The sequence below is a fragment of the Aythya fuligula genome, chromosome 4, assembly GCF_009819795.1.
Source record: "Aythya fuligula isolate bAytFul2 chromosome 4, bAytFul2.pri, whole genome shotgun sequence".
Lineage (NCBI taxonomy): Eukaryota > Metazoa > Chordata > Aves > Anseriformes > Anatidae > Aythya > Aythya fuligula.
Window position 1 is genome coordinate 59,635,701 of NC_045562.1, and position 24,533 is coordinate 59,660,233.

A 24,533-nucleotide genomic window follows, 5' to 3' on the forward strand; every position below is an offset into this window, starting at 1 on the left:
ATAATTTTGATGAGTATTTTTGTCTTCTTTTGAACTTTACAGTGAAATCAACAGTTTAAATGTGGCCAAAAACTACACTTTGGTTCTACCACATATGCCGTTTTTTCTCTTGAATCTGTTATCATTCTAGGTACAATCAGAATTGCCATTCAGATCTGTAATTCTAACATCACCAAGTTCAACTCCTTCTCCTGGCTCAGTCAGACAAAAATCTCCATCTCTATTTATACAATATTTCAACTTAAAATTCCTTTTCCCATCCAGACATTCAATATCCCTAACCATGGTCTCATTATTCATTGCTCTACAGTTGCTTTGATGCCAGCTGCAGACTGTCTTTGAAGATATTTGCCATACTGTTTCTCATCTCACCCTTGTGGGTCACAACTTGATCACAGCACTTCTGTCTCCATCTCTCTGTCCCCCCCTCTACTACATCAAATCAAAGTACATCTTTTGCACCTTAACATTCTGCCTTCTTCTTTACATTAAATCTTCCAAGAAAAACAGCTATTTCCTCCTTTCTTTGCTCTGCCAATGATGGCCACTTTCATCTCCTGCCTTCCTGTTGATTCTTCAAGCATCTCTCTGCATTCCCTTCACTGTACTTTGCACATGGGAAAAGCTTGTAAAGCTGTCTTAATTTTATCTTTGAATCCCTCCTTGAATACTACTTCAGTTGTAATGCCTACAGATCATTCCCATATGGCACTTGTTAAGCAAGTAATAATCTGTGACATCTTTTCTGCTCATCTCTGTTCATTATATTATTATCTCATCTTAACCCAACTCTGTCCAACTCTGTCTTGTCTGGTTTATCTTCCTCTGGTCTCCTGCCTGACACATAATGTGAGCTTTGCATAACAAGAGTCAGCTCTGTTTTATTTAACACTTAGGTAGTGCTTTTTAAGATGGAACCCTGGTTGCTGGATGTCCTACTTGACATTGTAGTTAAAATAAAAAGCATAATAAATCCCACCACCTTTCCAAAAATTCCATGTGGGTAGTTTGTGTACTGGAGAATGGCACTGTAGAATAGTTAGTTACCTTATCATAATTTTTAAGGCTTAATGGTACAGAAATTGTGCATAACTCATTTTTATTAACATCTGAGGTTATTAACATAACCTTTGAAATTCAACACAGGTAAACTTTTGTTATTCAGAAAAGTAAAGCTGTGGTTTCATATTTGAAAATTTTAGATAGTCTTTCCTTAAGCAAATAATGCTTTATTATGGGTTCAACTTACAACTCTGCTGTGTACTGGGGGATGTGATCAGGTATTTTGTTGAGTTTCTGATTGGAGCAGTCCACTGTGGTCCCTTCACAGCGACATTTCTCAGGGCAAGCCAAATCTGCAAAGCAGTCTCCACTTAATTTGGATCTGTAATCTTCAGTGCCTGTGGAAGAGTCAAGTCAAAATACAAATACTGAGTCAATAAAGTAGGAGATTTGTTTCTTTTGAGAAGGTTGAAAAGATGTCTGCAATGCAGATAATGGGTGGGCAACTTGGGAAGTGTATGATAAACTTTGTGATACTGAACAGACACAGGGGCTTTAAGAGAGGGTTAAGTATAGGGGCTTAAGATATGCTAGAAAAAGAAACCGTGACTAATTTCACATAACAGGATAACATAACTTGAGCTTTTCACAGCTGTACTTTCTGCTGATTGTGTTGTCAGCCAATCTAGCCTTGTTTATAGCTAATCACACAAATGCCACTAATTCTTTTAGAATTTATTTTCTTTCACAGTATCAAGAATAAATGCCACCTTTTCTCTTTCTTGTGTTACAAATTTGTATTGTTGACTGGACTTCATTAACCTCTGTGATTATTTTTTTTTTATTGTCCCAGCCCTCCACATCGTCTCAAACACATAAGATTGAAAGTCTTATCTTCAGCTTTAATTTAAAAAAAATGTGTGATCCTGACTTAAGCCTCAGCAGCATGCCATGCTGTAGAAAGCTGCGTGACGTTCCATGGTGCTTGACAGAACCATGTTTTACTCATACCTCACAACCACATGGTTAGATCAAGCACAACAGAAAATCTCGCTACATTATCATAACTGCATCCATTAGGCCAAGGATAAGAGCAAGGGAAAAGAGGAAGGAGTAGGTATAAGTTATAGAAGCATTTGAAGTTTAATACTTGCTTACATGACATGGCATTCTTTTCACTGAATGTCCAGTGCCACAGTAACAGTATTACTGTCACAGATTAAATTAATGTACAATTTAAAAAAAAAAAAAAAAAAAGAAAAAAAAAGGAAAAAGGAAAAAGAACCACATTGAAAGTTTCCTCCACCATTTCCCAGTCAGTCAAAGAAAACATCCTAAACAGATCAGGAAAAAACATCCAGTAAGGAACTGAGGGTAGGTGACAAAGAAAACAAAGAGAAGCTGAAAGGACCTGTGGGTTCTTCCTGGACAAAGGTGAAAAGACTAGTAGAAGGTGCATCAGGGCTGGGAGGTACATTGTGATTTAGCTCAGACACTGAACTTTACTTACAGCCAAAATGGTGAACTCCTGCAAAAGTAAAGATAGCCAAGAAGGAAAGAAAGACAGAGTAATCCCAATTAAGACAAAAACATGAACTAAGCTCTCATGTTCCCTACTTAACTTTAGTTTGATTAGGGGATGTTGCTAAGGGGTACCATCTTCAGCAGAGAGAAAAAATAATTAATTTTAAGTGGCATTAAAAAATGAAGAAAAGATTGGGGTTAATTACAAATTTCATATAGGAAAATTATGTCTCCCATGCACATCTCTTCATTGTTTCAAATCTGTTTGTTAGAAGCTGTTCTGCTTCTTTGAATGTATATGCACACTATGCCACTTAAAATACTTAATAAACCAAAGAAACATGGGAGAAACAGATAGCTCAAGGGAAGAAAAAGCAGTCGTCATTTATTATTATGATTAGCATTTGCAAATATCTAAGTAACACATACGACATAGCTAGTTGGAATATTTGTATGAGCTAGCAGATAAACTACTTTTTTAAATTCATGATTTAATATTTGTTTAACATTTAGTGTTCCAAATTAATATGCTGAAATTCTATAAAGAATTTCTAGTATCTACAGAGCAAGATCTCACTATAACGTATTTAAAAAAATATTTAAAATATATTTGACTTTTTAAAGAAACGTTAATATTTTTACTGTATTTACTGAAGTATAGAGAAGTATTTTTAGCATTTTGTAATGCTGATGAGCAAGGCTACAATTAATTTCTTTTTCTTCTGTGTCCAGAATAAATCACTATTAGTAGTTCAATGTAAAAAACTAAAATATTCAGGGACAAGATCTTCAACAACTGAAAGAATTTCTTGCAGCATCTCCCTGATAACCTGATGGAAAGAGAAAGCATACGAGCTGTATTTCAAGAAGCAGCACTTTCAGAATGATTTTTTTTTTTCAGGAATAGCATTTTTTAAAAGTGTACATAAACAAACCTAAACTGCATGTGTGGCCATATTATAAACAAGCTGTGAAGACATTTGCTGGCAAGAAAACAGTTCTAACTCAGACACAAAAGTTGTGCTGGCAAGGTTGAGTAGAAGTCACTCTGTGGCAGGAATACAGCTGTTGTACTCATTAAGAAATTGAGTGGTAACTACAGGTTTGAGAAACTGTATCCCTCTCTGTTTTATGCTGCTTTAAAGCACATTTTTTGCAGCTGCCAATCCTGACAAATTGCTGCCTTCTTTTGTATTTCAGTTTGTCTTTTCTTCATATTCTAACCAACATATTAGTATGAAGGCACGAAGAACTCACATAATTGCTGCAAATTTAAGTAACACATCACACAGCATTAGGAGAAGAGCTGTTAAACGTAGCAGTTTAAAAGACAAAGACTAAGACCAATCAATAAATCAGTACTTCAGACACCGCACAATGACAATATACCTGTAGTACTTGAAAGAACAAGTGCACTGGTGTCATAATCAATTATTGTAGATATTTGTCTGGATATTAAACTATGGCAGAAAACCCTGCTTGCAGATCACATACTGTAATTCATCAATATATTCATTATGCCCTTGTTTATTTTGCCAATAAATTATTTGTAATCTGTTAGAAAAATAATGCAAGTGTTTGTTTGTTTGTTTGTTTGTTTTTAATTAAGAAATCAGTGCACACACCTGACAAGCAAGGTAAAATAAATAAAGAAACATATTTCAAAGAGCTAGGGCCAACATCAGTTAATCTTTTGTGAAAATATCATAGGCTTATTGTAGCTTTAATCAGCGTGTAAATTACTGTTTCACCCCAAATCTAAAGTAATATTTTCTTTAATGGAAAATATTTTTGATTAATTGTGACTCATGTGTCACCACAGAATGCCTTTAATGAATATTAGCTTTCCTTTATAAGCATTCCACTGTGATTTCACAAACACAAGGAGAGTGAGCAAGCAGTAGCTGCAGACAGTGTAGAGCATGAAAGAAAGGAAAGAAAACATTAATTTGTAAAATTTATTTTAAGTTGTACTAGCTCTTTGACAGTAGTATGGATTCCTGTGTTTAAAAGCAGCTCAGGAGCTGCATTTTAAAAACAGTAGCGGCAGAAAACACAAGGTACAAGGTAAGTAAAGGTGTGAATTGAAATATGAACTAGCAGGTGCAACCTTCTACATAATTTAAACAAGGGTAAAATTTTGGTGAGTTGTGTGCAAATTTGTGAGAGAAACTGTAAATGGAGCTGCATGCTAAGCTCTCATATTCAGAAATCAGAACTACTAGTAATCTACAAATGAAAGCTATGTCTAGCTACAGGTATTTGCTATTGTTAATATACATGCACCAGTTTCCTAAAAAACTATAACAAACTTTGTTTTTGGGAGGAAAGGGAGAGAGTGTCTGCAGTTAGTCAATCTTACTGCAGAGCCAAACCTACCTGGAATGAAATACTGTTCTTTAGCTAAATAAAGAGAAAAAAAAATAGAAGATGCACCTGAATGTCAGCAAGCAAAGAATGAGTTTTATTAGATTAAGTATGGACTACAGTTAACTACAGATAATTAAATGAAAAAATGTGTATTCACAACAAGAGCTGATAAACAACGAAGTGTGAATAGTCATAAATGTATCCGGAACATGGATAACAAACAGTTCTCATCTGGTATTTGCACTTGAGAGTGAATAAATTGTAGAATGTGAAATGCACCTGGAACAGCTGGATACCATATGACAAAAAGTTAAGGATTTAGAGAAATGTAAGTAGGAAATGGAATAAGATTAGAAAAAGAAAACAGTAAATTTCAGTATGAGGTAAGCTCCTTGTATAAAATGAATGTGTCATGTTTCCATATTTAGCTAGAAATTTTTAGATCTTTCATGTACTCCAGAGCCTTGTGGAAATTGTACAAAATGATTTATGTCAGTGATGTTTGTAGCGAATAACTTCAGCATTGCATTCTGAAGTATTATATATTGCATTTCTTTGTTAGATTTAATGCTACTCAGAAATAGTGCCAAATGTGTTAAGTGTAGTAATGTTCCGTGATCCAATAGGCTATGACTTCCATGACTTCCCCCCCACTTCGGCTGAAGAACTAAAAAAGATTTTGTAACATTTAATAATTCTGTAGAGAGCCAGCTGCCTTCATTAGAATTTCTACAACCACTGGTTTTGCCAATAAAAGAAAAATAGCAGCTGAACTAAGAAAATTACCTGAGCAGCGGAATTTCTTGCTTTTGATCTGTCCAATCCTTTTGTTTGCCAGACGGCGGGGGCTGGTGCAGCGGGCACCACTGGTCTCAATGGGGTTTGTATGAAGATAATCCGCCAGCCACTTCAGATGGCAGTCACAGATAAATGGGTTCTGCGCCAAATGCCTTTCATGAAGAAAAAAATAATAATTTCACACATTATTTCCCTTTAGTCTCAGCAGTTTCTGATATTTTGAGTACACTGTAGAATATGAAGTCATACCAAAGATGACCATAAACAAAAGCATACATACAAGGTCTGAATTGCACGTAGAGGTGAGAAAGTGCCTTTTGCAATGGTCTGAAGCTTGTTGTCATACAAAGAAAGGAGATTCAGGTTGTGCAGATCTTGAAAAGCATCAACTCGCAGGCAATTTATCTTGTTGGCATTTAATAATCTGTTTAAAGGAAGACAATCAAATAAAAGATTTTTTCAGTGTCAATGAAGATTCAACATTTTTCACAGATAATTCTTTGTACTCATTTTATACAGAACAAGAAATGCAGGAACAAATATTGACAATGATATATGGCATTTCAGTGAATTTAAATATCTTACTTAGGTGCTCTGAAATTATTTTGAAATTTTTGCACCTTACGGTTGAAATGGGCAGGTATATTCTGCTACAATCACATTCATTGTATGTGCTGGCAGAACTTATGCATGTGGTATTTGTGCAAAGAAACAAGCTCAAAAAATCAAGTATATGCAAGGAAAACTAGTTCCTTTTGCCAAATAAACAAACAAACAAAAAAGGAACTGAACACTGTGTTCATTAGCTGGAAGAGATGTGCAGTGGCACTTTTAATTATATGTTACTAATCAGCATGCTGCCGCATTAACAGAGTTGTAGTAAAACTGGTGGCATGGAATATATCCAAATTTGTCTTGGATCCTTCATCTTCAAAGGGAACCTTTTCTTCCCTGTACACCCAGACTTCTAAAGCTAAAACAAACAAGTCAATTTAAACCAACTCCTTCATACTTTTGAAAAGAAAATAATTTGATATTCAATTAGTTGTATTTTTCTAACAAAATATTATTTTTCCCATTTGCAGCCAGATGGAATGGTGGATTTGAAAATCAATGCTTTGATAAACAGTTTCATCATGCAAGCAGAAATTTAAAGTATTGTCTATGCAAAATATATCAAGCTATGGACTTTTTCTAATATAGAATAAACAAAAGTTCAGATATGTCCCTTCCTTTTTTTTTTTTTTTCTTTCTTTTTTTTTTTTTTTTAATTTTAAATATGTTTTTGTAACTAAGTTCTCTTTAAAGGCAAACAGAAACACATACCCCCCAGCATTTAGTTTCTGACTGAAATAAATAAAATGTTTAAACCTCTAGGTGGTGCTAAATCTTGAAATTCTTTTTTCTCCGCCCCCCCCCCCCGCCCCCCCCCCCCCCCCCCCCCCCCCCACCCCCCCACATTCTCAATGAGTTATTAATAAAAGCCAATCATCAGCTATAAACTCTGGACATTAAAGGCTTCTCAAACAAATGGGAAGAAGCCATTTACTAAATTCACCCAGTCTTCAGATTAACAAGTCAGTGATTCTAGGATAATGTCTTCAAAAGCACTATTTGTTGTCTTATGGCCTATTTCACAAATCTGTCACACAATACAACTCCCTTTCCTACTTAATCTTGACAATATTTGATAAACATATCACCATGACATTCCTCTTAACTCCCAATATTAAATCCAAATAGAAATGGTTTATAAGATTACACATGGGAGTTTCTGAACTGTTAAAAGAAACAGCAGGTAGAGTTCATAGAGTCAAAGAATTGTACACTGAAGAGTCTCAAAAAATATTAAAAGTCATCAATGAAACTTACTGTAACTCTGTTCTTACATGGGTACAACTAAAAACATAACTACATAGTACTTCCACTACATATTATCTGTATATAAAGCATTCAAATATTTCTACTGTATCTCACGTACAATGTTATACACACTGTTTAGTATTTACATCACAAGACAGTGTCATTGTCATGTTATATACTTTATCATTATAAATTCCAAAGAAGATAATAGTTTCAATTGTATTTATTTTAGGCTGAGACATTAACTGAAATATCTGTGGATGAATGGCAAGCTGGCCTACCACATCTCACTTAAACATAATTTGTTTTTATTATACTCTGATCTTACGCACAGGATTTCCTGCTAGTACTTTTCCAGGCATTATCTCTTACCAAGTCTGCCCTTCTGGGTTACCCCCAAATAGCGTAAATATTAAATAAATACTCACAGCAATTGCAGAGAAAAGAGTCCTTCAAATAAGCCTTTTGGAAGTTCTGTAATTTTATTGCCATAAAGGACACTGTACAATGAAATAAAAAAAGCAAACAAAGCTGTTATGAAGGTTATATACAATGCAATTTTGAATATAAAAATAATAACTTTTCAATTTTGATGAAGTGAATTTAACAGCAGTGACTTAATACTTGCAAGATCCTTGTGCTCCTTTGAGATGGCAGGATCACATATTTTCCCAAAGACACGCCACACAAAGGATCTCTCAGCAGAACCAGCACCTCACTGTGTGCAGCCTTACCAAGGGATCTCTGTAAGTGGATTGCTGTTTTTAAGAATAAAAACTATCTGGGGGATAAACAAACTCTTTGATTTCCTTCAACTCTGCCATGAACATATTTTAAAGAAAATGTACTTTTTTTAATGTCCAATTGTGATAAAATATTCAATTATCACTCTAAAATTCTGAAACTATTTTTACAGCTTTCAGTATTGATTGAATTTATATAAAAATCCTGCAGAGCTACAAATCTCAAATAAATTCACTATAAGAGTATGAGAAATTAGCTTCTGTTTCCACATGTCAAATAGATACCTACAGTGAATTGAGTGAACGTAAGCCCTGGAAAGCATCTGGAGCTGTTTCAGAGATCTGGTTATTGCTCAGGTCACTGAAATAAATGAAAGTTGCTTCAATTAATTCAAGCTATTTTAAAAATAGTGAACATTAAAATAATTCATAAGTAGAATGAGCTGCGGAAGAGAGAGAAATTAAAATACTTATGTGAGACCCCGCTGAAGAATTTGAATATAAAACCACCAAAATTGATAGTACACTAAAACAAATACATGATTAAAATAGATTTTGAAAAAAAAAAAAAAAAAAAGACTGAAAAATGTACACTTCCTAATTGCTTATGTATCTTTTATAAACATTTTTTGTTTGAAATGACCGCAGGACTATACAGTCTCAAAGATATTCCAAAATGACAGTGGAATATACCCAATGATTTTATTTTTATGTTGAGTACAGTAACATGTTGCTTTTACGTAAAACCATAATAATTTTAATGTTTGGTTTTAAAAAAAAAAAAGGAAAAAAGATGCTATATGGTATAATTAATCACGTTGTCATATCTGATAATCATCCAGCAGTCAAACTTTCTTAAATACATTATTTAATTATGTATTTAAGTATTTAATTATGTATTACTTAAATACATTATTTAATTATTTCATTATATACATTGATGGAAGTTCCTCTCTATGATCTTGAACTGATTTTTTATTTATATATATATATATACACATACATAATATATTCATGTATACATTTCTATATCTAAATCGGTTTAGATACATCAATATACCTATATCTCTATATAAAATAGATAAAATAATAAATCTAAAATATCAGGTACTTACATTCTTCGAAGCTTTTTGTATGGTGAGAAAGCTCCAGGAGGTATGACCTTGATTGAATTTTGTTCTAACCGTCTGCAAAACAATTGCATCAGCATAAAAATACACACACACACAATAATAATAATATATAATAAAAGAAGCCAAAAGCAACTTAAAGCCATAACAAGCTAGAAAGCACTGTAATAAAAAACACTGGTTTTGCTTACATTTTCAATACATCTTTTACCTTGAGAAACAAGGTCATTTAATTTTGATTTTAATTAAAAAGAAGTAATAGTTTTTCTCTGTTATTTAACTTAAAGTTAACTTAACTTTTAACCTAATGTTAGAAATGAAAGCCCAATCTTCATCCTGAATATAAGGAAAGTTAATTTCAGAGCACACACGTTTTTTTGTTTTTGTTTTTTGTTTTTTTTTGGTAAAACGTAAGCTAGAAGTGTAATTAAAATATTCAAATTTGAGTTAGTATTATTTGACACCCGATTTATGATTCACATACAGCAATTTTTATAGTAATTTTATTTAGAAATTTATTTATGAAGAGTTCTCTGAGTTACTCAGTCTAATATATAAACCACAAAAATGGTGCAGACTGTTCCTACAGAAACAAATAACATATGTTGCTACCTGCAGTAGGGTAAATGCCTTTTTTTTTTCAACGTACACGTATTATTTCTTTACATACAGTATGTAATACCTTTTCTTTCAGCTACAATACTAGAATTGCACAGCTACACCTATAACTTCTTGAAACAATTTTTCTTATCTAAAATGTTAGTTTATCTTGCTGGCTATATTTGCTTTGTATGTATACTGAGTGTGACTGAAACATGACACACTGCAGAGTATGAACTGGCTGATGGAAGCAGTTTTCCAAGATTTTTTGAACATACGGAGCTTTGCTTATGGGAAATCTATGCTGATACAGACCTATGGTGCATTTGCTAACAAGTCAAACAGGCCCAGCAAAAATCATGTTTAAAATAGAAGCTAGTTCACATAATGCAGTATTTCATGCTTATCACTGAAAACAAACAAATAAATAAATAAATAAAACATTATATTATGTAAACATAAAAGACTGAAAGTATTTATTCTAAAAAAAAAAAAAAAAGAACATCACGAAGAGGCAGTATTATTCAAACATACATATTATGGCTATCTAATAAGCTTGATATTTTCCTCTTTCATGGACAGGTATCAACTTACTGTGATCTATACATATAAGGACAATACCATTCTATTTCACAGAATGAATCATAATTGTAGAAATTAACGCTCTATTTGAAAATATTCAGACATCCATTTAGGGTTAAGGGTTAAGGGTAAAATGCCTTTTTTAGTCTAGATGGAGGAATATTATGCTTTTTTTTTTTTTTTTTTTTTTTTTCCCTTTTACTCTAGTCCTATTAATACTCTTCTGTTTCACTTTTCCTCTGATTAAGAGTCATATGAATCTGTATGTGTGAATAACTAATAAGCTCACATACGCATTTTGAGTAAGCCTTTACAAGTAACTATTCTTATAACAATTATTTTCTTTTTTATAACTTTCTCTGGATTATAGCTGGACAGAAGATTTTTTGCTGCCGTTATGAGGTTTTGTTCAGATGGACATATTCATATATTTAATACTCAAAATCTCTTATGTCTAAATATGCTTTGTTCTTGACTGGTGTATAAAGAAGCCAAGAAAAAAAAGAAAGAAAACCTCTAAAAAAAACCCTTCCTAACACACAGAAAATCTCACTTTATAACGCAACTTAAGACAGGGCTCATATTTTTAAACGTCCTTAACTAAGAAAATATTGTCACCTTGCTACAGTTTTCAGATATATTTTAACACTGCAGAGAATCCCATGGTACCAAACTGTTAACTTTTTCCATAAACAGGATGTTCTTTCACACGTTTTCCTCACCTTGGCTGAGCCTTTTGGACTTATGAAACACAGTTTTACATCAGATCAAGAGTACTGATGGGCTATGAGGGGACAAGGTCACTCTTTTCCAGTAGACTTGAGTAGATGTAGAAAGCAAACATCTGAATAAGTAAAAACCTGCTTAAATTGAAGGTCAACACTAGTTACACTGGAGCCAAGTATTTTCTATTCTTATGCTTCATTTTTAGCTGAGTTTTCTCAAGAAAAAAAATATTACACATGCTTTCTGTCTAGATAGTTTTCTACTCAGCTCAGGTCACAGAGAGGTAAAAACTCCAGATCATAAATTTCTAGACCTTTCCTTAAATTAGCATTGGGAGGGAGCTGAGAAACCAAACTAATCCAGCCATGAAGGGAGTAGCAACTATCCATCCATTCCCATTACACACACTATTTGGCAGCAAAAGATTGCACAACCACCAGGAATAGCCTGGCTGGACGTTTGTCAGGTGTGCAGCTTTGAAAATCAGCCAAAGGATCTCTTGCACAGGAAAATGTGTAGGGCATACACAAAGGACTGGAAATGGGTGGCTAAAAAGGGACAGGAATGGATTAGGCCGTATTACAGAGGAGGACTTGAATTGCTGGAGAGACACTGGGGAATCACGCCTGTGTGTGTATGGCAAAGACAGATACCGCAGTGCCGGTAGTCCCGCATCAGTCTGCCACAAGCCTCATGTATGAATATTATTAGTCCATAATGTACAGACTTATGCGCTAGTGCTGGAGGACTCCTGTCCACTTTCACTTATGTTTAAACATAAAACACTATTATTTAGACACGATATGGCATGTAACTTGAGAAAGACAAAGTCTAGTGTTAAGACACAAAGTATTTTCCAGTTTACTCTCTTAACCTAAAAGTACATTCATTCTATAAGTGGAAGTAAACTTGCAGGATATATGTATGCCATTTGATATGAGAAGATGGAATAGCAGATTTCATTTATAGCTGCCCAATTTGTCTACAAATCATATGGGTCCAAAACCTGAAGAAATCCTACTCCAATACATTTCTGAAAGCTAATTTTCTAGCAGTTCTAATAAAGGGAACTATCAATTCACTGGTGGATATATAAAATGAACTCTATGTCACTTTGCCTAAGATTTCCTTTTAGTGAAAAAGCTACAGTCTAACAGATAGACTGTGTAGTACTAGGATAAATTTACACGCTCTTCTGGATAAATAATTTGTTATAGTAGGAGCATCTATGTCTTTTATTACTCATGCTAAAGTGTATGCACTGGAAGACATCGTATTTTAGAAAATGAGATTAGCATAAGAAAGGAAAAATGATGATTATCTAAATACAGAAGAAAAATCTTTTATACTCTGTTTTGTCTGTAAAGAAAGTAAATCAAATTCACATTTTCAAGCTTTGTTATCCTCTAATCTTCTGCTTATCTTCCTAGAATCAGCTGAATTTCACAGAGTGAAAATTGCTCCACCATTGCAGAAGAAAATCTAATTAGATATATTCTAGTGTCACAAAGCACAGATAAATAATATCTAAAGGAAATTTACATTCTACTGATAAAGCCATAGTAATTAAAAACTCTCCTTTATATTAATTCCTCATATTAAATGAAACATTTTTAATTCTGGAATAGAATGGTTGTAGTTATCTATTACTGAAAAAGTCTGCTATTAAGTGCTCACAAATGACATGGCCCGAAGTACCATTATATTAGAGAAGAACAAAAGCTAATATCAGTATTTTTTCCATGAAACTTGTATTAATTTTGTGCATAGCATTGCCTTTCAAAGTCATCCCAGAAGTCATTCTTTTTTATAAATGATCATCCATGTATCATAAAACAGTGCCTTGGTGGTTTCTTTTTCAAAAGCCACAGTCAATTTTAGTAGCATATTAATAAGATAAGATAATGGAGGAAGACAGTTAAGTACATGCTTCATCAAAGCGTGCACTGCCTCATGTATAGAAGTACTCTGCCCATCACCACTCAAATGCTAATTAATGCTCTTAGTATTGAGTCTCCTGCTCCTTTTAGTGTTTCACTTCAAAGAAGTCCTGCATCAATACATAAGTGTTTCAGTGTCTTTTAACATTGCCAAAACTAGTTGAAACCTTTGAAACCTTTTTGAAGACTATTCCCTAATCTCTCCTATTTAAGAAATGTACTGTGAGTATTTCTTTTCTAAATCTTTCCCCCTGGCTCATCCCTGCAGACACCATAATGTACAACCACCTACTATTTTAAGAAACAAAGGTGGTTCTGCAGTTGTGATTTCCAACCTAATCAAATCAAATTAAAGTAGGTCCCCAGTGAGTAGACGGATTCTTCCCACCATGTCCCCAGACAGCCTTGTGATACATAAATCCCTTGACACTTTCCAGGAGGATGCTGTTCTCTGCTAGGAGCCTGCAGCACACCATTAGTGATTACTACTTCCACACTTAGAGACAGACATGTTTATTTATACTGACACTTTCAAAACAGCTTATTTTACCACTGTAAGTAGTCATTTCTATGAAAGACTTCTGCTCATGAAAAGCGGCTGTAGAGAACACCCAGTTCTCTATGAAATTCTTTCTTCCTTTTATTATGCAGGTGGGGTACAATATACCAAGCCTGCTCAGTAGAGAAAGATACACAGTTTATACTGCATAGAGATGTGCTACGCCCATAAAAACATCTTCCTTAAGAAAACATTAATTTGAATATGGAGCAGCAAATTAACTACATATTTTATTATCAATCAGGACTTATCTTGTTTTAAGTAAATTTGGTCATGTTAGTCACTTTAGCATTTAATTGATCTCAACTCTTCATTCCGGCATCTACTCATTTACATAAAGCACGTAGGAAGATTGTCGAGAAACCCCAAAAGAATTTTTTACTACAGAGAAGAAAGTGTAAGCTGTGCAATGAGTCTGATGTATTGCACAGATGCTGATTATACATGGTAATAAAATTGACAGCTCTTCTTTGCATTTTCCCCATCTGCTTTTAAAGTAAATGGCAAAAACAGCTGTCAGAAAACAGAAAATAGATTTCAGCGATGGGATTCAGTGCAGCTTCTGAATCTGAAGAACTGCAATATGCAGCCAACACATCTCTCATCATATTTAACATCTGCCAGGTTTTTGGTTGTTGTTGTTTTTGCTTGTTTGTTTTCTTAAAATGAGGAAGGAGTAATGGTCTCCCTTTGCTAAAGAAATCCTTCAGGCTATCATACTAAGTACCTCTTTTTTTTTTTTTTTTTTTTTCTTTCCCCAACAACTGAACCTCCAGAGTGCTTTTATCCAGTAAATGTCTCTTCTGACTTCAGCAGCAAAAGAATTCTGTTGAAATCTGTAATATCATCTACGTCTAACAAAACAAAAGATGTATTTTGAATGACTATATTACTTGCACTTTAAAATTTCAGTCTCTAATTCTGTGTATTAATAAATCTGGTTGACAGTTTCCTAAATATTTGCATATAAAGAATCACTGTCAATGTTGCCCTAAAGCTTGCCAAAACGCGAACATCCAGTCTAATTGTTCTATCAAATATTTCCTCAGGGGACTGACTGCAAATGACAGACATCTCCATAGTCTGCATTACATCAAAAAAGTAACAAGGATTGCTGTACTAAAGCCATTAAAGAATACATCACATTTAAAAGCAAGTCCCAAACCTGCATTTGCTAAATTTTTCATCACAGATAAGGCCATCTCATGCTCTGAACCCTACAGCACCATTAATGACGGTAGGCTTTACATTCCTTAATTGTTACAGATTTAGGTTGTAGGCAAAATGCACCAATTCTTAAAGAATTATTTGCTCAGTACTTTAGCATCTGTCAGTGTGCCTCCTGTGCAATTAGCCTGAGTCACCTAGAGTCAAGTTAAAGCCTCTCTAATTAGCCTATTTTTGATGAGAGCTGTTACAATACAAAAACTACTTGAGCTCTTCAGAATAACTGTATTAAGTTGACAAAAATAAATGTAATCTTGCTACACTCGGCTCATCATGAGTGATGACACGTCAACCTGCTTGGGAATCCCATTGCTCTGTGTGGCTGACAGTGTGGTAGTAGTCCTCACTACCTGTTAACACTACCTGAGCATGCACCATAAATTTACCACAAAAAATCTAAATATTTTTACTGAGAATACTTTCCACAGATGTTTGCCACTTATGGGACCATGTATTTACTAAAGTTTAAATAATGAAGGCAGCATTGTCTTTTCCAACCAAAATGGTTCTATGATTCTAAGTTGGTATGTTCAGTTTCTTTTACAGTAACTTCATTCACATTACTGCTGAGGAAGAATCATATGTAAAAATAAAATCTAAGAGTAACGATGCCTCTGGAGTGTAGCACAGCTGTCAGAAAGCTATGAGGGTTTTTCTGGAAGAGCTAGATAGGCCTTCTCCAGCTTCTCTTCATGCTGTATAAAATATTCATTTATAGCATGCCTGACTTATTTTATTTCTCTTGGCAGAAGTCCCTCAACGTACCCCAGTACCACCAGAACATGCACAAACCTCCCAGAAGTGGAACAATGTGGTGTTCATTCTGGCCAGTACCTACTTCCAAAGTTGCTGGAAACCAGCACTGAGGTTGTTCCTCCATTTTGAAAAACAAAACAAAACAAACAAACAAACAAAAAACAACAACAACAAAAAAAACCAACAAGTTTGCTAAGGCTGAAAGATATGTTCTTCTATTTCCACCTTCAAGGAAGAATACCCTGCCACTGCACCAGTTCCACCACAGAGTGCCATACAATTTCAAGATTAAATTCAAGAGTGAATCATAATCTCTTCTGCTAAGTGTGCTGTGTGATACTTTACATAAGGTTTCACACAAAGACCTCCTCCTTTTTCTTTAGAATAAGTTTCCTGTGCAGTTGCTGTGTTCTGTGTTTCTGCATCTTACTGACTGTTGAAATTACTCTTTTCCTGCAAATTTAATTAGTTTTTAAGGTAAGACACAAGAGTATGAAGAAAGCCAAAGATCTGAACAATGGTAGCATAGAACACATGCTAATAAAAGACAGATTAAATACTCTACCTATAGAAAACACTGTGTCTGACAACCAAAATAAGAAATAAAAAAGAAACAAAACCATAAAGCCCCATGATTTACCAGTAATTGTCAGATTAAGGAGATATTTGAGTAAGAGCATGACAAATCATTTCTCTTGTGTGCTAAGTGGACAGGTTTAGCTGTCAATTTAGCAAAAGCCTAATCTATTAGCTTCAAAAACTTCCATCTCTTTCTGTCAAATGGAATATATTTTAAGTTTTCCCTGAAAAAATATTAAGGTACGAATCCCAAACAGTTAACAGTAATTCAGTTAAATCTGTGTTGGAAAATTAAATGCATTAAGGTAATGAAGTACTTCACTAGATTCCTTTACATAATTTTAATTTTTCACATTTATGCAAGACATTGCCTTGAAGCGGATGTGTTTTCCACTACTCGCATGCAATTGTTGGTTTATATGTATGTGTTACATAAAAGATGTTAAGATTTTAGCAAATTTCTTCATTTTTGATAAAGCAAACACTATTTGTTTTTATATATCATAATGGACTTACACACTAGTTTTACTAACTAAAAAGACCAATGTTTTGATTTAAACTAGAAAGCAGAAACAAATACAGACTTTGAAAAACAGTCATTGCTAAAATGTCTTGTAACTTCTTGCATCCTCCCCTCAGCATTCAGACCCATTCTTTTCAAGACCCTGCATCTTCATGCAGGATCTGGTCTCATTTCTCTCAGGCTACCGTAGATAGCTGAATCACACTCTGAGCTGCTAAAACCAGAGCAAGCTGCTTTGTCTTGGATGTTTCTGAGTTTTCTTCTTATGCAAGTCTTTGAACTTTTTCAATAAATTTGCTTAAGACCAATAGAGACTTTTCTCTGTAAAGGGACATCTTTGCATCTCAGTGTAAGAGACTCCCTGGTCAATAGACATAAGGCTGTAATAGACTTAAGGCTGTACTTTGGACTTTCAGGTAAGGAAAAATTTTAAGAAACAACAGAAATATTGTAATTGTATAGATGCCGAGCTTAGCTGGAATAGATTCATTCATACAGCTTCCAGTTCTCAGATAAAATTATGAATTTACACAAAGCACAGGTAGTGTGACCAGGTCACTCTTTACCTTATCTTGGTTAAACTCTGTCAAGTTCAGTTCTGTCAGACCTAATTTCGGAGAGCTTTCCTTTCCCCTCCTTTCCTTCTTCTTTTTTCCCTACTTCTCCTTTAAGATGAGTGTTGCTGTGAGAACCAATCTCAAGAGATTTTATCCTGCTTAATATCACAGGGCTCACAAAGATGTAGTTGAGTGCTTGACATAATACACAATCTTTAATCAACAGACTTAAAAAGTATAGGAGATTGAGATGGAAGAAGATGAAAACATGAAGAAAAAATAATAGAAACTAGGAAGATAAGATGAGACAAACTGAGGGACAAATTAGTAAACTGTCAAGGGAAATATAATATAAACTTATCATGAAACAGCCATAGAGTTTCTAGTATTGGCATTCAAATGTTAGAAAGATCCACTGAAAAGAGCAAGCAACTTTATCTTGAAGGCCACAGTAATTAAGAAGTCAGTGACTTTTCACTACACTGAGTTTACAGAGTGAATTGTTAAAATTCCTGATTTAAAATTCCATATGTTTTTTCATTTCTTACATTATATGGTTTAGGGTATTTTCTGTCCGTTCCAAAGACTCACATTATTTATACAACTGTTGCTTAGTTAACAGTGGCAATCCCCCACCACCATCCCTTTCAACAAACCTTTCTCTTGCAATATCACCATTGTAAGGACTCCTATCCTTCTATAATAATAATAATAATAAACAAACAAAACAATTGACTCCTCGATTAATTAAATGGTTTTCATATTAACAAAAATGAAGAAAAAAATCAACTTAATTCCATGCCTGATTGCTTAAATAGTCATTTATACAAAGCTGTGGTCATCAAAGCAGGTAATTCCTCTCCCCCACTAAATCAACACCCTCAGCAGCACTTATTGCAAATGTATTTATTTTCTTTTATTCATAAACACTACTGTAAAGAAAGAGGTTTTAGAACCACTTTGACTGCTAGTTCAAGCCACAGAAGAGAAAAGAAAATCAGAAGAATGTAAGAAGAGCATTTTCACAAGGTAGGGTAGCTCATTAATGGCTTTTTGGCCTCTCCTTTTGAAATAAGAGCCTGTCACTCACTCACACCATTCTGAGAAAAGGTATCAGTACATTTAATAAAATTGCTGCTGGGTCACCATTTGTAAGGCTTCTGATAGTCTGTTTTGAACATGTGCCAAAAAGTCTCAATTTGAAGGAAACCAGAATTATTTCTGCATACCTTTTAAAGAACTTGCATGCGGAAGGTGGATTCTAAAATGCAACCAAATGAAAAGAGATTAATGGTGCTGAAAAACTAAAATGTTTAAGGAATGCCTGCATAGAGGCTGATAAATGCTATCACTGTTAGGAAAGGCTATACTTTCTAAAACCAATTAAAGTAATAGTTTTGAACCTTAAGAATGACCCATAATGTCTTTAATATAAGAGCTATATGGCAGAGGAAAGTGCTAGGTATATTAGACTACTTGAATCGGTTGAACTCAACAGACTAAACACGACAATGAAAGAGCTTCCCACACCAAATTTCTGTAAGAGGTATAAACAACAAATCTAAACCAAGTCATATTATGACTTATTATATTGGAGAAGGATTCTTTATCAGGGACTGTGGTGATAGGACAAGGAGTAATAGCTTTAAACTAAGAGAGGGTAGATTTAGATTAGACATCAAGAAGAAATTCTTTCCTATGAGGGTGGTGAGGCACTGGCACAGGTTGCCCAGAGAAGCTCTGGATGTCCCATCCCTGAAGGTGTTCAGGGCTGGGTGGGATGGGGCTTTGAGCAACCTGGTCTAGTGGGAGGTGTCCCTGCCCGTGGGAGGTGTCCCTGCCCATGGCAGGGGTGGGTGGAACTAGGTGACCTTTACGGTCCCTTCCAACCCAAAGCAATCTATGATTCTTTGATGTTTCTAATGGATAAATACTATCTCATGATTTGAGATTGTCCATAAGACAAGACTTAAGCAAGGCGTACTAAATAGCAGAATCTTGAAGACTACTAATATGTAATATTTCTTAAGTGAATAGCTACTATATCATGCTTTGCTTAAGTGAAAAAAAGGCTTAAGTATGATATATTATAAACCAAGTGTTTGAAAACTATTAATATGTAACATCTATTGTCAATGTATTTGGACTCACAACATTTACAGTTACAGGCATTAAAATAGTAGAACTACGGGAAGCATTCCCAAAATGTTTCCTGCAGGTCACTCATAATGTGAAACCTTTAAAGATCGCTAGAGAGGTTATATTTTATTTCTGTGCTTCCTCTAGAATTAGTGGATACACTAAAACTAAGGGAGTCTTGGTGATCAAGTTATCTTTTACTACATGGAATGTGAAATACTTTTCTCTCAAATAATATAGCATTGATTGGACTCACCATGAGAAGAAAAGCTTAGGTATTCTTATTTTTAGCTGTGTGAGAGTTTATTTAGATAATAAAAGAGAAGAATTAGTTTTGCAGAATAGGTATAGCTGGTACAGATACAATTGTACTAAGTCAATAAAGATGAAGAATTACATTTACTGAGATACAGAATTCTTAATTTTCCTCTGAGCTTTATCACACTGAAAGTGAGAAAGAGATGACCACCAAAGGCTTTATTCTCCTTCCATTTTTACTGGCAGCTACTTGGAGATAAGCAGCCCTGCTACTGAAGGCATCTTCCCAAGAGGTACCAGGCAGACAATGCATTGGCTGATAACTGACTGCACACAATGGGAATTGCTACTGACTTTTGCAACAGTTGAGAAGCCAGGACAGAGTGGTACAACAAAAACCCTCTCACCAGCACCCTGATGCTCACTAGGAAACCCACCTGCACTGGGCTAAAACACTGTTTCTGCAGCTAGCTCTGGCTCCTCCTGCTACCACCATCACAGAACACCTGCTCCCTCCTAAACGACTTCAGCTTCTCTTCCTCAGTGGCTTCAGCTATTACACCAAATTCAGAAACAGGGAGGCTGGAGAGCCATGCAAGCACATAGTCTGCCAACTCTGCTACAGTGCTACAGAGGCAATAGCCATCAGCAGAGAAGACAGCTCCTACTGTCTTAAAATGTCATCCCCAAAAGGTTATCCAGCAGAACTACCAAGACAATACAAAGTCATAGTATCAGTATTATGCTCTAAAGAGAAAGCCTTTTTCCTTCCTTTTCCTCAAAGAGCTAATACAGAGCTTTGACATACAAACTTTTACTCAATTCAAACTGCAAATGTTCAACACTTAAGTAATTGAATATTTCATTTAAAGGGTTTTTGGCACATAAATTAACTTGTTACATAAATAATCAACTCCCAGAAAGTAAAAAAAAAAAAAAAAAAAAAAAAAAAAAAGTAAATTTGTTGAAATGGAACATACACATTAAAACCTGTAGTTTATTTATGTAAACCAGGAGGACAGAGAACAATAAAATAATTAATACCACTTAGACTTTATGCAGCATTGTCTCACATGGACTGACAATGTAACAAATACAACGTATTTTGGTGCAGACACACATTTTATGTAAAGGAAGCTTGTGCTGGGCAAAGAGCAAGAAATCAAAGCTTCATAAGGTACTGAGGTCAAGCTTCCCACTGAGAGAACAGATGGAAGAAATGGATGGAGAACACCACAAAACATCAAAAAACATGAGTATTTTTTGAGGGCAAACTTCACAAAAACAACAAGAAAAAAATAACTGGATTAGGGACTTTTTGAAACCATATAAAGATTATATTCTTACTAACCTTCTGTACATGTAAGAACATGTAAGAAAGAAAAAGCAGAAATGGATGGAAATGTGATATCTGTCAAAAAACAGGTATGAAATTTTTAGCAAATGTATCCATGAGGGCTGACAATAAAGTTTAATCTTACTCTAATAGGAGAAGTTTATTCACATGAGATAATTTAGGTAAAGACAAAATATAGGAAAGATGCGGACCCCGGAGGTGTTTGTGGACCATTGTGTTGGCTGAAGCATGACATGACAGCTTGGTAGTACTGAGCACTGGATTCTGCAAATACAGCCTATAAACAGGTGATAACTATTACAACTGTAGGACACAGAAAGTTGTCCAGACTAAGGGAACTTACAAGTACTATGGATTTTTCAAATGTTCCTGTCAATAAAGTACATTTATAAAATCAGAAGAGAATACTCAGTTAAAAATGCCGAAGATGACTGTGGAAAAAAATACTGAAAAGGCTGGAGAACATCTGGCCCATGTGAAATGGTAGAATAATGCCAATGTTGCGCACAGGAATCTAATGATGGTGATATTATAAAATCACTGAATAAATAATAATTTGGCTGTTAATTCTGTACATCCTTCAAAAAACTCAACAGGGAACCGGCTCGCTTCTCTTTCCCTTTCTCCCTGAGAACTGGGGAGCTCTTGCCAAAGCATATGCTCAAAACTGTGATTAAGATAATAAAGTCATGTGTAATAAAGATTATAAAGAACTCTGTAATGGTGGTGGAAATACAGTGCTCACTATACACTTCAGGTCTCTCTTATCCTCCATGTTCAACAGCTCCTTGGCATTCTTTAAAGCTACTGTGACAACACGGTCTCATCTCTTCAAGTGCTTCTTTTCAGTTACCACTTTGGCACAAATATAACAATTACATATAGAAATAAGTGAAAAAAAAGCATTATTGTATGAGATACAATCATTATTTGTAATTTAATCATAAAGGGTTGTTATAAACAATAGTTGCAAAGTACTTCTCTAAAAACAAAGGTTTTACACACTTTATTGTAGAATAGCTTTAAGATACGATCATCTGAACCTTTCTGTATGTTCAAGTTAGATAAAAGAATAGGAGACTGAAGTCTTTCACAGAGCAGCTTTAAAAAGGAATACGCAACTGGATTCAGTGTTCAGAAACATAAGGTGATATGTGGATGGAATACATCTGTAAATTACATCTGTAAATTACATCTATAAAATTCTTGTTCCTGACAAAAACAGCTAAGAGGAAAAAAAAAAAAGACCTAGGACTTTTCGTGGTCTTCATGGTCATTTCAATGGCAGGTGTGTTGCAATGGATATTGGCAGTTAAGGAAAGAAAGTATTACAGTGCAGAAAGCAGAAAGGAAACTAAAATGCCACCATATAAAGTGATGTTTCACTGTCATCTGGAATATTTTATTCAACTTTGGTCAATGTAGGTCAAAAAATTGAGAAAACCAAGAGTTTGGAGAGAAAGGAGGAGATTAATTTAGAAATCAAAGGTTTTGGCATTCGAAAAGATTGAATGGACATGAAACATTTAGTTTAGATAAGAGAGGAATGAGAGTGACATGGAAAATAGAAGGTGGCAGGACAAATTATGGACCTTAATACATAATCCTTCACAAAGACAAAGAAAATTAATGACATTTTAAAAGACTATATTTAAAGCTCGAAACTTTGAACCCCCACCTCCCCTCCTTCAATTTATCAGCTTAAAATAACTTGACAATTAAGAACACGGTAGATTCTAACGCAGATTGGATATTTCAAAGAATAAACTTTTTTTCTTTTTTCTTTTTTTTTTTTTTTGAAAGCTATGCAAATTGTCAAGTTTCACTATTTTCCTCTCATTAAAGTGGTAAAGTGTAAAGCTTTCTCCATACAACCTTTAAAACATGCTTATTTACTGAAATCTCAACTCATCTTCAGCCTATTGACATGGAAGCAGCAAAGATTAAGTGATTCTCATCAAATACTCACAAATCCCTTACTCTAATTCTTCCACTGAGTTTACCCTGACTTTCAAGTTTTTCATGTCCCTTATTTCTCTTCCTTCTTTGCCTGTACATTTCTCTCCTTACTTTCCACACAACTGGAAACTTTTGTTCTCACTGTGTGGTAAGTGCAGCCTATCACTGACTCAAATCATATCTCAATCCTCCTGTTTACTCAGAAACTAAGTCAATCACTGAAGTCCAGTTCTCTCATCACACTGGCATTCAATGGTACATACCTGTTTCATTTAAAATAAATACTAAATTTTGCCTTTGTAATGTCCTAACTTGCCTTGTACCAGATTTTGAATATGTATGTTTATTTGTGTATTATCTATGAATGGCATTAACCGTACAAAACACTGCAATCTGCTTTTTAATGTAAACTTCACTTATGAACTAGATACACAACAGAGATATCAGATAGTTTACAGCGTATGACTATGATCTATACATATAACACAGCACACATATATACATATTTATATGAGCACCTAAGCATACATATTTAGCAATATTAATGGCTTATGGACCTCAGCATGTGAAAAGGCCTCACTCTGTGATGTGAACAATGTGCAGTCTAGCAGGAAACATCTAGCCTCAGTTTGCAATCTGTTAAATGCTTAACCAAATGCTGGACATCTGTTAAATGCTTAAAACACATCAGCATTTCTTACCTAGAGCAACAGGTGAGCAGAAGACAGGATGATACACATCTCCATTCTGTAAATTCCCATTTGCTTTTGCCTCATGGTCATTTCTTTTGACAGTGAATTCAGGGTCAACTAGTAACTCCTATATCCTATAATTTCTTTGGGACTGATGACCCTTAAAATAAAGATTTAGGAACATGCTTGCAATCTCTAGTTGTGCCCTTGTAAACTCACCTTTTGCTTTTGCTCCTCCCCTGCAACAACACAACAGCAGCCTTTCTATATACTCACACAGCCTCTCAGCCACACTGCTATGACTCTGCTTGGTGGTAAGGATGCAGTTGCACATTTTGTAGACATTGCTGTTGTTTATGCCATGTCATGAAACCTTATCAGCATGCATGCTCTTCCAACCACGGCTATATGGTATTAACACAATGACTATACCACAGATTGCAATCAACCACCACACTTTTGCCTTCTTAAACTATCCTTCTGAGGAGGCAGCTTTAGCAGAATACTTAGTATGAACAATGCAGGTCTCTTGTCTTTGTTGCAAGATATGCTCCTCTGAATTGAATAAGGTGATGGAAAGTGAGCAACAGTGAAAGCAACAGAGTTTATAGCCTGCATTGAGAAGCCACTTACTTGCAGAAAAGTAAGG

General features: G+C 34.7%; 1 protein-coding gene across 14 annotated transcripts in view; it reads right to left on the reverse strand.

The window, feature by feature from the left end:
- The window catches only part of SLIT2 (slit guidance ligand 2), a 259,333-nt gene that overhangs the window by 64,745 nt on the left and 170,055 nt on the right, over positions 1-24,533 (reverse strand). For 7 of the 14 annotated variants that reach the window (XM_032187210.1, XM_032187220.1, XM_032187212.1 and 4 more), the window contains 8 exons: positions 9,416-9,487; positions 8,590-8,661; positions 7,986-8,057; positions 5,975-6,118; positions 5,683-5,846; positions 4,906-4,929; positions 2,513-2,530; positions 1,250-1,400 (listed from right to left, as the gene is read on the reverse strand). In XM_032187210.1, coding sequence (XP_032043101.1) covers positions 1,250-1,400; positions 2,513-2,530; positions 4,906-4,929; positions 5,683-5,846; positions 5,975-6,118; positions 7,986-8,057; positions 8,590-8,661; positions 9,416-9,487 — 717 coding nt within the window. The remainder of the gene's footprint in view (positions 1-1,249; positions 1,401-2,512; positions 2,531-4,905; positions 4,930-5,682; positions 5,847-5,974; positions 6,119-7,985; positions 8,058-8,589; positions 8,662-9,415; positions 9,488-24,533) is intronic. The other 7 variants (XM_032187217.1, XM_032187213.1, XM_032187215.1 and 4 more) reach the window with 2 other exon arrangements.